This window comes from Dipodomys spectabilis, unplaced genomic scaffold, assembly GCF_019054845.1.
Source record: "Dipodomys spectabilis isolate Male_0828 unplaced genomic scaffold, ASM1905484v1 ptg000145l, whole genome shotgun sequence".
In the NCBI taxonomy this organism is placed as follows: domain Eukaryota; kingdom Metazoa; phylum Chordata; class Mammalia; order Rodentia; family Heteromyidae; genus Dipodomys; species Dipodomys spectabilis.
In genome coordinates, this window is record NW_024870822.1 from 24,194,511 (window position 1) to 24,208,739 (window position 14,229).

General features: G+C 45.9%; 1 protein-coding gene and 1 non-coding gene across 2 annotated transcripts in view; one reads left to right on the forward strand and one right to left on the reverse strand.

Moving 5' to 3' along the window:
* Positions 1-6,469: 6,469 nt before the first annotated feature.
* On the reverse strand, positions 6,470-6,609 carry LOC122117948. The gene has a single exon (XR_006149264.1). It is a non-coding gene; the product is annotated as a small nucleolar RNA SNORA67 (small nucleolar RNA).
* A 6,505-nt stretch (positions 6,610-13,114) lies between these two features.
* The window catches only part of Scube2 (signal peptide, CUB domain and EGF like domain containing 2), a 75,822-nt gene continuing 74,707 nt past the window's right edge, over positions 13,115-14,229 (forward strand). The window contains exon 1 of the mRNA XM_042691758.1: positions 13,115-13,232. Within this exon, the coding sequence (XP_042547692.1) occupies positions 13,115-13,232 (118 nt within the window). The remainder of the gene's footprint in view (positions 13,233-14,229) is intronic.

Below are 14,229 nucleotides of genomic sequence, written 5' to 3' on the forward strand. Positions count from 1 at the left end.
GCCTGGAAGTCAGCAGTGTTGGGGGAGGACCTTGGAATGCACATACTATATGGAGTGAAGACATCAGCCATTTTTGTTTAAATGTCACAGAAAGGATGAATCTGCAACATGGAAAGCTTTGGGGGATGCATAGATGTCAGACAAATGAGCTACAAACAGGAAGGGGCAATATCCCTGTGTGCCCACTAAGACAGAGGAACTCCAAACACTTTGGTGTATACCTTTCAGCCTTTCTATTCTATGTGCACATATCATTTCTATGTCTAATTTTGAAAGTGGGATTTAAGGTGCACATCACCTACTAGTCTGTTTTTTTCAAAAAATTTTTTCTGCTTATGTGGTGCTGAGGAATCAAACCCAGGGCCCCATACATGCAAGGCAAGTGCTCTACCACTGAGCCACCTTCCCAGCCCTAGTCTGGATTTTTCTAGTTTGATGATATCACAAGCATCTTTCCATTTCAGTACATCTTCACCTTTGGCATCATTTCTAGGGTCTGTGTAGCATTCTCTGTGGAAACCATAATGAGTACAATGAGCTTAAAGTCTTGTCTGGTCTTTGGGTCCTTATAACACAAACAGGTATTGGCCAACGTTTCAAATAGTTTTCTGTGATAGAGTAGTTTAGGTGGTACTTAACACTGACTTCCAAGTTCTTAATGCCTTTCTGCCTTGCAGAGCTTGATGAGCTATAACACATTTCTAGACTCCCTTGCATCTTGGATTATGAAGGTGACTTGTTTTCTAGTACTCCTGTGAGGGTTGAAAGGTCACAGCTAGACATAGGCTATTTTCGGACTGCTTTTGGCTTTGTTTGTCTTTATGTATTAGGAACATTCTAGAGATGAATCAATTAATCAACTAAGAGGTACAGAGAAACAGTTGCTTGGATGACTGCTTCTTTGTCTTGATGCTTGAGGGATTAAATAACATGACCAAGATTACATGACTAACAGGTGTGATTCAAGTTATGTGTGTGAATTCAGCTTTTCAATGTGTCTTTGAAGCTCTGGCTGCTGTAAAGGTAGGGCTTCCTTGTTGGGTCCAGATTGGGTATATTCTGAGAATCCTTCCTGAAAGCCCAGCCTACAATGCACCCCTCAGTTCTTCCTATTATTTTTCAGATTCTCTGTTCTATTCTATGCTTCTCTGCATTAAATATCTAGAGCCATTTTGGTTTCCTACACTGAGACCTCCCTAGTACAATAAGGGAGACACCCTTCTAGCATCTGGATAGGGCTATCTCCAACAATTCCTAATTATAATCATGTCATGGTTTCAGATTAATAATCAGGTTCCAACAAGCAGGGGCAAATGTCTGTTCTTTGGTTCATTCATAGAACAACCCAATGAAGGAACTGAGGAACCATGACCCCCTGGTCTTCCATGAGTCTCATCTTCCAGGAGATGAATTTCCAGGAGGGGGATGGAAATTCCTCTGGCTGTGTGCTTACTGTGTGTCAGAGCCTGACACAGTACCTCAAACACCACCTCAGCCCTGACTCACTGCAACCCTGCAAAGGAGACATGATTACCCTGTATACAAAATGGGAAACAGAGTCAGAAAGATGAGAACAATCTGCCTAAGACGTTCCAGAGAATACATGACAGAATGTGTGTTAACAAACCAGATCTGCTTGAATACTCAGCCTATACTTGTTTATATATCTCCATCTCTCCTTTTTTTTTTTCAGGGGCAGGGTGCTGGTACTAGGGCTTGAACTCAGGCACTTGCATGCTCAAGGCTGGCACTTTTTCACTTGAGCCACATCTCCACTTTCAGCTTAGTGGTTAATTGGAGATAAGAGCCTTATGGATTTTCCAGACTGGGCTGGCTTTGAACCATGACCCTTGGATCTCAGCCTCCTGAGTAGCTAGGATTATAGAAGTGGACTACCAGTGCCAGACACTAATTATAAATGTAATGCATATTCACTGCAGAATCTCTGTCTCTGTCTCTCACACACACACCCTTTGTATCAGGGTGGCAAGATAGAAACGGGCCACTTTCTCCACAAATGTGTTTCTGTAATTGTAAAGTCCCTGATTCTTCCATCACACCTGCTGCCCAGTTTTTCATATGAGATTTATGAATTACATTTTTCCTTTCCTTTGAACACTGGCATGAACTATTTCAAAGATAAATAGTTGACAAGCTGGCTTTGTGCTGACCTATTATTAAGTGAAAGGGCATTGTCAGTTACTGGCAATAAAATTGCAAAATAGATAACAAATAATTGCAAGGAATCACAGGTCACATCTTACCTTGTTATCTTACTAATTGGCTCTATGAGCTCATTTAAAAGGATTACAACATTTCTATTATCAGTAATCTTATATGATGATTTTTATCACATAAAATCACACTGACCAAAGTGTTGTGCATGCATGTATATGTATATGTGTGTATATTTTGATTCCTTATTGTCTTCCCACAGGCTGCAGGCAAGATACCAATGTTTCCACAAGAATTTAAAAGATGTTATCTGTTGTCTGTTTAGCTTAACTTGGTCCAGGACAATAATTCATCATGATGGAGTTATTAATCGTAAGGCACCAGAAGAAAGTCAACAATGCACTCTGTGGCTAAAAATGAACTGTGAGAAAATCTTACATTAAAAAGTCCTAATGGGGCTGGGAAGGTGGCTCAGTGGTAGAGTGCTTGCCTTGCATGCATGAGGCCCTGGGTTCGATTCCTCAGCACCACATAAGCAAAAAAGAAAAAAAAACTGGAAGTGGCACTGTGACTCAAGTGGTAGAGCGCTAGCCTTGATCTGAAAAGCTGAGGGACAGTGCCCAGGCCCAGAGTTCAGGCCCCATGACCGGACCTAAAAAGAAAAAGTCCTATTGGAGGGAGGAAGGGAGAAAGAGAGAGACAGAGAGACAGAGAGGGACATAGACACAAACAGAAACACAGAGACAAAGAGATGAAGAGAGAAAGGAATGGAAGAAGAAAGGAAGGAAGAAAAGAAAAAAGAAAAGGAAGGAAGAAAGGATGTATGGAAGGAAGGAAGGAAAGAAAGAAGAAAGAAAGGCCCTATGCAAAGAATTTCACGATTCTCAAGATTGGCTGGGATCTGGACCTCATTCAATTTTCAGTTAGTTTGATGATCATGAAAATCACCTCCACTCCAGTTCTCCTCCTCCTTTTATGACAATATATCAACAGTGTCAATAGCTAAGAAGTACAGAGATAACCACTGAATCCCTCCTGTCCTTGGCCACCATTTGCCAGGGGGTCACCCTTCACTGGTAACACCTTCTTCCTTTTCATTTCCTGTAGATCTTTCGAGAGACTCTTTGAGTATATACAAGCAAACACAAATATGGATTCTTGTTTTTCTTCCTTGTTTACATAAAAGGCAGCAAAGTGTGCATGTTAAGCCTGGGGCTTGAACTCAGGGGCCTTGGTACGGTCCCTGAGCTTTTTTGCTCAAAACTAGCACTCTAACACTTGAGCTCCAGCTCCGTTTCTGGCTTTTTGGTGGTTAATTGGAAATAATAGACTCATGAACTTTCCTCCCTGGGCTGGCTTTCATCCACGATCCTCAGAGCTCAGCTTCCTGAATAACTAGGATTACAGATGTAAGCCACCGGTGCCTAGTTCCGTTTATTTTTTACAGTTGCATAATATTCTATTTTGTGAATGTCATGTACTTTATATTTATAGTCCTTTATTAATGGCTTTTTGGGTTGTTCCTAATCTTGTTGTTGTTGGTGGTGGTGGTGTCATGGGGCTTGAATTCAGTGCCTTGGAGCTGCACTGAGCTTTTCTGCTCAAGGCTAGCATTCTACCCCATTGAGCCATAGCTGGACTTTGGGTTTTCTGGTGGTTAATTGCAGATAAAAGTCTCATAGAGCCCGGTGCTGATGGCTCCCGCCTGCAATCCTAGCTACTCAGGAGGCTGAGATCTGAAGATCTCGGTTCAAAGCCAGCCCAGGAAGAAAAGTCTGTGAAACTCTTACTTCCAATAAACCAATAGAAAACCAGAAGTGGCACTATGGCTAAAGTGGTAGAGTGCTTGCCTTGAGCTGAAGAGCACAGGGACAGTGCCCAGGCCCAGAGTTCAAACCCCATGACCGACCAAAAAAAAAAAAAAAAAGTTTATAGGCAGAAAAAAAAAAAAGTCCCATAGACCTTCTTGACTAGGCTGGCTTTGAATGTGATCCTCAGACCCCAGTAAGCTAAGTAGCTAGGATTACAGATGTGAGCCATCAGCATCCAGTGAGTTGTTTCTAACCTTTACTATTGCAAACAATGCTGTGAGAACAGCTTTATATAGGCAACATTTTCCCTATGAAAGTCTGTGTGGGGCTGGGAATGTGTCTTAGTGGTAGAGTGCTTGGCTAACATGCATGAAGCTCTGGGTTTGATTTCTCAGTACCACACAAACAAAAAGCCAGAAGTAGCACTGTGGCTCAAGTAGTAGAGTGCTGGTGTTGAGCAAAAGCACTCAGGGACAGTGCCCACGCCTTAAGTTCAAAGCCCAGGACTGGCAAAAAAAAAAAAAAAAAAAGTTTGTGTGTAGGATAAACTGTCAATTCTGAATGTTCCCAATAAGAAGAACAGGTAATGGATTTGCTAGTTCCCTGATTTGATCAGCTACATTATATATCATTATTGAAATACCACCCTGAACCCTATATACATAGTTATAGTTATAATTATTTGTCAGTTTTTAAAAAGATGTAATATTAGGTGAAATCATATTTACAGTTTAAATAAAAAATTTTAAAATTCGCCTTTGTAGAACTTAATGCCAATATACTCTCCCACCATAAATGTTTGAGATGACTGTGTGACCTGTTTTGTTATGAGAATATATCCCCAATTTTTGGATTTTTGTTAATAAACCTATGAATATTTCTATCTCCAAGATTTTTTTGTGTGTGTGTGTGGGAGGTTGTTGTTATTGTTGTTTTGCCAGCCGTGGGCTTGAACTCAAGGCCTGGGCACTGTCCCTGAGCTTCTTTTACTCAAGGCTAGCACTCTACCACTTGAGCCACAGCACCACTTCTGGCTTTTTCTGTTTATGTGGAACTGAGGAGTCTAACTCAGGGCTTCATGCATACTAGGCAAGCATTCTACCACTACCATTCCCAGCCCCGCTATCTCCATGCTAGTTTGCAGTTTTCATTTTGAATGAAGTTAAGAACATTTCCATATGTTTACAATTTATATTTTTTCTCTACTCATGTCTTTTACATATTTTCTATTAAGCAACTTGACTGCATTTATTGGCTTTTAATGGCTCTTTCTACATGGAGGGATATTACTCCTTTGAGTGTGATTAAATATGAAAGAATTTACTTAGGAAGCTGAGATTTGAAAATTATGGTTCGAAGCCAGCCAGGTAGGAAAGTCTGTCTGTGAGACTCTTATCTCCAATAAACTACCCAAAAAATAAAAGAAAAAGAAGTGGAGTTATGGCTTAAGTGGTAGAGCATTATCCTTGAGGGAAAAGCAAAACAAAACAAGGAACAAAAGACAACTCAGGGACAGTGCTAAGGCCTTGAGTTCAAGCCACCAGACTGGCACCAAAAAAAAAAAAAAGTATTTTTCCTGTTTGCCTTTACATATGGTATTTTTTTTTTTTTTTTTTGGTCCGGTCTTGGAGCCTGAACTCTGGGCCTGGACACTGTCCCTCAGCTCTTCAGCTCAAGGCTAGCGCTCTACCACTTGAGCCACAGAGCCACTTCCGGCTTTTTTCTTTTTGCTTATGTGGTGCTGAGGAATCGAACCCAGAGTCTCAGGCATGCAAGGCAAGCGCTCTACCACTGAGCCACCTCCCCAGCCCACATAATGGTATTTTTTAAACAGAGTATTAAAATTTGTTTTGACTAGTTGAATTTACTGATGTTTAATGGCTTTTGGGTTTTGGGTGATAGGAAATTTCCCCACCACACCATGCAAAGTATTCCTACTGCTACATTTTCTTTTTTAGTTATTTTTGAGTTTTTTTTCCCATTTCAAGTGAATCTAGTGAGGCCTAAGGAATGGACTCAACTGTATTTTTTGTCCCCAAACCATTTACTTGCTTGTTCATATTTTCTCAGTGACTAGAGAAGTCAGCCTTGTTGTGTTGCATCCCTGTATGATTTTGAGACTATTTCTGGTTATGATGTCCTCCCCCATTTGCTGACCTGTCTCTACACGCCAGCATTGCACTGTTCTCTTTACCAAGGTTTCAAAAGCTCCCCTAACATCTAGAAGTGTTGACCTAGTTCTCCTGACATCATCCTGCCTTTTCACATTTTTTACCAATATGTCTTGTTTTCTTTTTCTCTCTGGACTTTAGAATCAATTTTCCAACTGAAAGCTTGTTTGTGTAGTCATTGGATCTCATTAATTTGTGTGTGTGTGTGTGTGTGTGTGTGTGTGTGTGTGTGTGTGTGTGTCTGTCTGTCTGTCTGTCTGTCTGTCTGTCTGTTCTGGACCTGGACACTGTCCCTGAGCTTTTTTTTTTTTTACATGTAGGCAGCCTAAGGAAGGCAAAGGAAACATGCATTCCTTGTTCCCCAGAATGTTTAGGCATGCCAGATTTTCTTTCAAGTTGCTACTTTCCTGAGAGGCACTAGCTGGCCCCCTGGAGAGGGAATCACCTTGGATTGTCCCTGAGCTTTTGTGCTCAAGGCTAGTACTCCATCACTTGAGCCACAGTTCCACTTCCAGCCTTTTGGTGGTTAATTGGAAATAAGTCTCATGGACTTTCCTGCCTGGGCTGGCTTTGAACCACAATTGTTAGATCTCAGCCTCCTGAGTAGCTAGGGTTACAGGCATGAATCACTGGCTCCCAACTCACATTATTTTTTTTTATATAGTTATGGAAACCCCGTACCTTTCTAATACTGAGTATTCCTATCCAGGAACATGTTGGATTTTCACTTGTCCAAGTTTCTTTTTGGATTGCATTGTATAATGTTTTAGAATTTTTTCACATAGGTCTTGAGTATTACTTGCTAAGTTTAATGCCTGATATTTAAAATTATTTTTGTTTTTGGGGGGGTGGGGCTGCCATGGGGCTTGACCTCTGGGCCTGGATGCTGTCCCTGAACTCTTCAGCTCAAGGCGAGTGCTCTACCACTTGAACCTCAGTGCCACTTTCAATTTTCTAGTGGTTTATTGGAGATAAGAGTCTCATGGACTTTCCTTGCCCAGGTTGGCTTTGAACTGTGATCCTCAGATATCAGCCTCCTCAGTAGCTAGGGTTACAGGCATGTGCAACTGGTGCCCGGCTTTAATATTATTTTTGCTGCTAGTATATTTTCTCCCCCTCAGATGTCTTGATTATAATGATTTTGCTACCTATTATTTGTGTTTTCTTCTTGCTTATAGTAGTTTTTTTTAAAGTTAATTTGGATGCAGTATTTCCTCTCTTTACACTTTTATAACTCCATTTTTTGCTTAGGTGACTGCTGTACTCATGACGTCACTAGGTACATTCAGGTGTATTCAGGCAGATACGGTTATGTTTTCAGGTCAACTGTCATCTTCAAACCTGAGGGTTGTGTGTGTGTGTGTGTGTGTGTGTGTGTGTGTTGTTTATTTGAAACAGTCACAGCCTCTCCAGTGCTAGGCTCAGAGGTATGTGCCACCTCACCCAGACAAACTTAGGTCTTAAAAATGAAATCTCCTGGGATGGCAGTGTATGGGTGTGAGTCGTGGAAACACTCTGAGTGACTGTGCAGCCACACATGGGCTCAGGCCTGCTGCCTGGGCACATGGCCACGCCCGGAGAATACACAGCGCAGCAGGGCCTCCAGGCAGCTGGGCCAGGCCCTGGGCTCTGGCTGTCAGTTTGAGACTGTGGTGGCAGCAGTGGCCACAGAAGAAAGGGATTTTGCATGGGCCCATGTGGAGATGCGCAGTAGGAAGCTGGCTTGTCTGCCCACTCCTGTGATGTCTGAACGAATATTCATTCTCTGGCCTTAACACTGAGAACAGGAGCAGCTGGCACCAGGCAGTCAACTCTGTCAGCAAATTCTTACACCGTAAAGCAAACACCTTGACACTGTGATAAAGCATTGTGTGGAGTGTGAAGAAGTCCTTGAAAAGTTTAGAAATTGGTGCTTAAACTGCCATAGCATTGCAAAGCAAATCATCCGCAGACTTGGAAATAGAAATCAAATATAAAAGTTGTTGTGTTAGATGGAAGAAAACATTCTTCTGTGAGGCCTCACATTAACAAATTATCAAGGAAGACAATGTTAAAATGAATTTTTCCTCATAATTGAAGTTATAGGAATGAATGCATAAATAAGCCAAGTGTGGTGGCAACACTTCAGAGGCTGAGGCAAGAGGATCAGGAGACTCCATCTCCAATTAACCAGCAAGGAGCCAAGGCTGGAGGAAGTCACAAGGAGAAGAGTGCAAGCTGAGCAGGCCTGAGGACCTGAGTTCAAAAGAAAAAACAAAGCATAAACTTTGATGAATTAAAAATTATTTTATGGGAAAATGATAAATCTTATACTCTGAGATGTAACATTAGGATAATATTCTTTTCTTTTTCTTTTTTCTTGGGGGGGCGGGTCTTGAACTTGTTGGTACCTACCACTTTTGCTCATTGGCTAGTGCTCTACCAACTGAGCTATGCCTCCATTTACTAAGACAATCTACTTGTGTGTGTATGGCCTGGGGCTTGAATTCGGGGCCTAGGTACTTACTGTCTCTGAGCTTCTTTTGCTCAAGGCTAGCACCATACCAATTGAACCACAGCACCACTTCTGGCTTTTTCTGATGTAGTTTATTGGGGATAAGAGTCTCATGGACTTTCCTGAGTGGGCTGGCTTCGAACTGTGACCCTCAGATCTCAGCCTCCTGAACTCAGCCTCCTGAATAGCTAGGATTACAGGCATGAGCCACCAGTGCCAGTTGACAATATTCTTTCTTTCTTTCTTTTTCTCTCTCTCTCTCTCTTTCTTTCTTTTGTCGGTCCAGGGACCTGAACTCTGGGCCTGGGTGCTGTCCCTCAGCTCTTCAGCTCAAGACTAGTGGTCTACACCACTTGAGCCACAGAGCTATTTCTGGCTTTTTCTGCTTATGTGGTGCTGAGGAATCGAACCCAGGGCCTCATGCATGCAAGGCAAGTACTCTACCACTGAGCTACCTTCCCAGCCCCACAATATTCTTTTAAACTCTGGGCCTTGAGCTATCCTAAAATGTTTCTGCTCAAGCCTGGGTCTCTACCATTTGAACCACACTTCTACTTCTGGCTTCTTGCCATTTAATTGGGGATTAGAATCTCTTGGACTTTCCTGCCCAGGCTGGCCTCAAACCTTGATCCTTAGATCTCAACCTCCTGAGTAGTTAGGATTATAGGTGTGAGCCACCAGTGCAGGGCTAGGACCAGATTTGATATCACTGAAGCATAACCTGGGTAAATGAGTGGCAGGAAAGAAGGCTGGATAGGCAGAATGGGATTATTTTACTAGTCTTTAGGTAGGTTATTTTTACTTCAAATTTTTTAGTAAAATCATACATACCATAAAGGGCATTAAACTTAAAACAATAGTCCAATAAATATTTACATATGTCTAAACCAAAAAATTGCTAGAAAGATAGAGATATAAACCATCCAGTATTCTTGAATGTTCTTATATACTTCATTTTAGAATATCCATCCCCAGAGAGAACCACCATTCTGACTCTATCTTTAGCTCTGCCTGTTGTTAAAAGTGGAATTACACACAGTGGAATTATATGCCCCCTGGCTGCTTCTACTTTACCTGATGGTCATGAGATGCCTCTGTTATCGCTTTCTGTTATTACATCCTATTTTTCCAGTGAATTAATAGCTCATGATTCATTCATTCTCTAGTTGGCAGGTATTTGATTTATTTCTGGCTTTGTGCTAGTAAAAATTCAGCTGTTGGACACCTTCTTGTATATGTCTTTTGGTGACTAGATGCATTCTTTTTTCTTGCTCATATATAGATGTAGAAGTGGGCAGGCACGGTCCACTCTCACTAGATCTAGTCAATCTGCTACTCAATATTCTTCAGAGTGATTGTACCAAAGGAGCCGGAGGAGCCCTGGAATAGTTGTCATGTCCTGAGGCTGTAGGCAGGAGCAGCAACCAGGCCCTGCGCTCACGCATCAGACACAGAAGCAAGAGGATGGTCCGGGAGATTTAAGAAGGTAGAAATGATAAACTTGTTTAGATGCTATGGGAAAGAAGAGAATGGAGACCAGTGTGACTGCCAGGGCTTTCAAATTGCACTTGAGAAAGAGCAGCTTTGAGGAAGTTAATGAGCTCTGTTCTGAGCATGTCTTAATTGGAAGGACTCATGCGAAACTGAGGTAGCATCCAGTAGATAGGATGCCTAGGGCTGAAGCTAAGCAATATTCCAGACTAGAGATTCATGTTATGGAATCAAGAGAAGGAATTCTCCTCCCAGGAAAAAGACATAGAGAATCCCCAAAAGATGATGGAGAGGGTAGGAAGAAAAGTAAGAGTCTGTGTACCCTGTAAGTAGAACTTTCTTAGGGAGCAAGTAACCAACCCGTCAGAAGCTGCTCAGGAGTTAGAAAGATGAGCAGTGAAAGGTCCCTGGTGAATGCCAAGTTTAATCTAGTTACAGGACACTTCCAGTCTTTCTTCATAGTTGGCAGAAGCTCACAAAGTGTGGTGAGCCTGCTCCCTCAGGTCTGCTTTACTGGCCTCACAGCCTAGGGGTGGTAGGGGCAATTCAGCCTCAGTCCCATCTTTGCCTGTGGCCTGAGAAGTTTTGGGGGACCACAACTGGACTAGAGGGCAGACAGCAGCTAGGCAGGGCCAACCAGGTCCCTCTTGACACTGAAAGCAGTGACAGTGGAACACTATTTCCCCCGGGGCCTTTCTTTCCCCTATGGAAATTCCCAGTTGTAAAACATATTGACTTTAATTTCAAGTGTCAGCAAAGTTGCCCAGGAGTCTGGGAGCCAACCAGAGGAAAGCATGCTTGTATGGAAGTCAGGGCAAACAAAATAGGATTCAGAACATTTTTTGAGATCTGTGCCAGTGGTGAACTTTTCAGGGAAACATGACCCTCTAAGGCAAAAAGCACCAGGCCTTATCATTTTGAATTTGTATTCCTGCTGCTACACAAACTTGGAGAAACAGGGGAAAGAACAGCACGGTCTTCTTTCTTTACCAGGCACAAGAGGGCTAGAGGAGGCTCCCTAGAGTTTAATGGGCAGCTTTATGTATTTATATGCTTTGACTGGAGCTAAAGAGCTCTGTGCCACACAATGGGCAGTTTCTAGTTGGATTTTAAAAGAAATAACTTTGATCATTTCAAAAGCAATGAAGCCTGATGCAGCAGCAAGAAAGCAGTAATTTATGGCTACCATTAAGGACACAAAGACAAAGGCGGAGTGAACGTTTCACTAAGTGAAGATTTACAAATGTATTTATAAAAAACCCCAAACACCCTTATGACTAGAAATAGCTGAGTGTCTCTCTCCCTACCAAACACAAAAGGGATAGAAGGGGAGAACTGAAGACAGAAAAGGGGATGCAACCTGCCTGCCTCGCTGGGACTGAAAAGGTCACAAGAAAAACAACCACTGAAAAGTCATTTTCTCAGATTCTTCAACAAGCAGCAGCCCAAACAACGCCCAATGGCCAGCCTGGCCAATCCAGAGGCTCTGGCTGCAGACAGAGGAGCTGAGGGTGGGAGCTCTAGGAGGTGGACCAAAAGACATATGTTTTTGCATTTAGCTAGGTGGATTGTGTGTGTGTGTGTGTGTGTGTGTGTGTGTGTGTGTGTGTGTGTGTGTGTGTGTGTTTCTGCTTGGCCTTTTTGCTCAAGGTTGGCACTCTGCCACTTGAGCCACAGCTCCATTTCTGGCTTTTCACTGGTTAATTGGAGATAAGAATCTCCTGGACTCTAATGCCTGGGCTGGCATCAAACTGCAGTCCTCAGATCTCAGCCTTTTGAGCTGGGATTATAGTTGTGACTATCAAGGCCTGGCTTAAGGGTGTGTGTGTGTGTGTGTGTGTGTGTGTGATATTTATTTTTTTCTAATCACCAAAAGGAATTAGTATATAGACATATATCCATACACATATGAATGTGTATGTATCACTTCATAGGAGAAAATGAAATGTACAGAGAAGCTCCATGAAGAGCATTCATATCTCTTGAGTATGGTATTGAGTCATCTGTTTCTGAAGGGAGGCCGGATGAAGTGGGCTATAGCCACCTGTGCCTGGGGAAACGTGTACTGCTCCCTTGAAAGTGCTGTATAGCTTGGAAGTCCAGGTGGCAGGTCCCAGCCTCTTTTCGCTCCTGGTCAAACCCAGTGTTTAGGAGTTCAGATGGTCCTAGGCAAAGCAGGAGCCTGTCTCTTGTTCTTGGTGGCTCATCCTTGACCCCTAGGCCCTTTTGCCTCCATGGTTCAGGCTTCTCTGAAGATCCTTGGAATGGGATTGCTGTGAGATGAGAATCTTCTGCAGGGATTCTGCACCCAGCAGGGGCCAGTGTCTGCGTGGCCCACCGTGGGCCAAGTGGTCCATGTGGCCCAGTGCTGGGCAGTGGGGGGGTGGGGGGGGATCTGAGCGGGCCTGGCGGGAGAGCTACGGACAAAGGCGCAGAGCGTGCGCTGGGGGTGAGCAGAGAAGCCGCGGTCGCCCCCTCCGCTCAATAACCCGTTTCCACGCATGGTGAGAAGTAGGTGGAAATAGTCCCAAGCCGGCTCCGGTGCTTGGGGACCACGCAGGATATACTGGCTGTCCCATAACGGAGGTGGGGGGTGGTATTTCAGGCTAGCAGGACGGCTGGTCTGTACCCGAGGGGGGACTGGGTCAAGTTGTAGGGCAGAGCAAGCGGGCGGAGCGCCCGGGGCGGGGTGCGGGGGCCGCGGGGGGCCACAGGGTGACAGGAGCCCCCTCAGGGCCACGGCGGCCGCGCCCCCTCCGCCCGGGACGGGGAGGGGCAGGGCGGGCGGGGCGGCACTGCCCCGACCCGGGAGGACCGTGTGAAAATGAGGCTGGGGCTCGGGGGGCGGGCGGGGCCGGCCGGGGGTGTCAGAGCGCGGCGGGCAGGGCGCCCGCACTCACCTCCCCGCGCCGCCGCCGCCGCGCTCGCCCGCGCTCCGCCGCCTCTGCCCGCCCGCCCGCGCCGCGCCTTCCATGGGGGTCGCGGGCCGCGGTCGTCCCGGGGCGGCCCGGGCGCTGCTGCTGCTGCTGCCGCTGCTGCTGGCGGCCGCCGTCCCGCCGCGCCGGGGCCGCGCCTCCGGGCCGCCCGAGGGTGAGTGACCGCCCGCGGGGGGCGCACCTGGCACCGGGCGAGGGCGCGGGAGGGCGCGCGCGTGCCGGGAAGGGCGCCCGGGTCCCCTGGCGGGGTCCCCCGAACCCGCGCGGTGGGAGCGGGGGCGGGGAGAGGGTGGCGCGGAAACTTACGGGACCCCCTGCACCCCCCCCCCCGGGGTTCCACGCCCTCCGTCCAGGCCGAGGCGCCACCATCCTTGAGACCAAAGGCCGAGGGGGCCGGAGCGCCGCGGCCCCGCCGGGCGCCCTGCACGGGTGACAGCTCCCGCCCGGCCCCCGCCGTCCGGGGACCCCCCGGGGAAAGCCAGCAGGTCTGGGGGTCCTGGGGCCTCGCGGTATAGTTTCCATTGTGTAGATGGGGAAACTGAGGGCTGAGCTGGGGTACATCCGCCAGACCCTGGCAACTTTGCCCCTTCTTTACCGGGGGGTGGGGGGGGGGGCGGGAAGTTCTGGCAGCTTCCTCTGCTCCCAAACTCCTGTCTGCTCAATGTCCTTAGGCGGCCACCAGCCTGAGTTGTCAGCGGCCCGAGTTCGGAACTCTGCACGACCTGCCCTGACTTGACTTGCAATACTTAAAAGTCTTTTGTTTTAGTGAACATGGCGGAGTGTTGTCAACTCGGGAAATGCTTTTGTCCAGGCAGGTTTCCAGGTTGTGAGGATGGGCAGGAGTGGGCATGGCAGGGGGAGACACTATTCCTGCTCCGTACCATTTCAGCTGAAGATGGTGTTTGCACAGAGCCCCAGGCCACCTTTACCTCCCATTCCCATAAACCAAAGAAAGCTGAGAGTCAGACACTTGGCTTTCAGATTTTTTTTTCTTCCTCCTCCTCCTCCTCCTCCTCCTGCTGCTGCTGCTGCTGCTCTCCTCCTCCTCCTCCTCCTCCTCCTCCTCCTCCTCCTTCATCTGAGTCTTCCTCCTTTTTTCAGGCATGAACTCTATTCTTATGTGCCAGGCACTGTACTGGCTTGGCATCAAA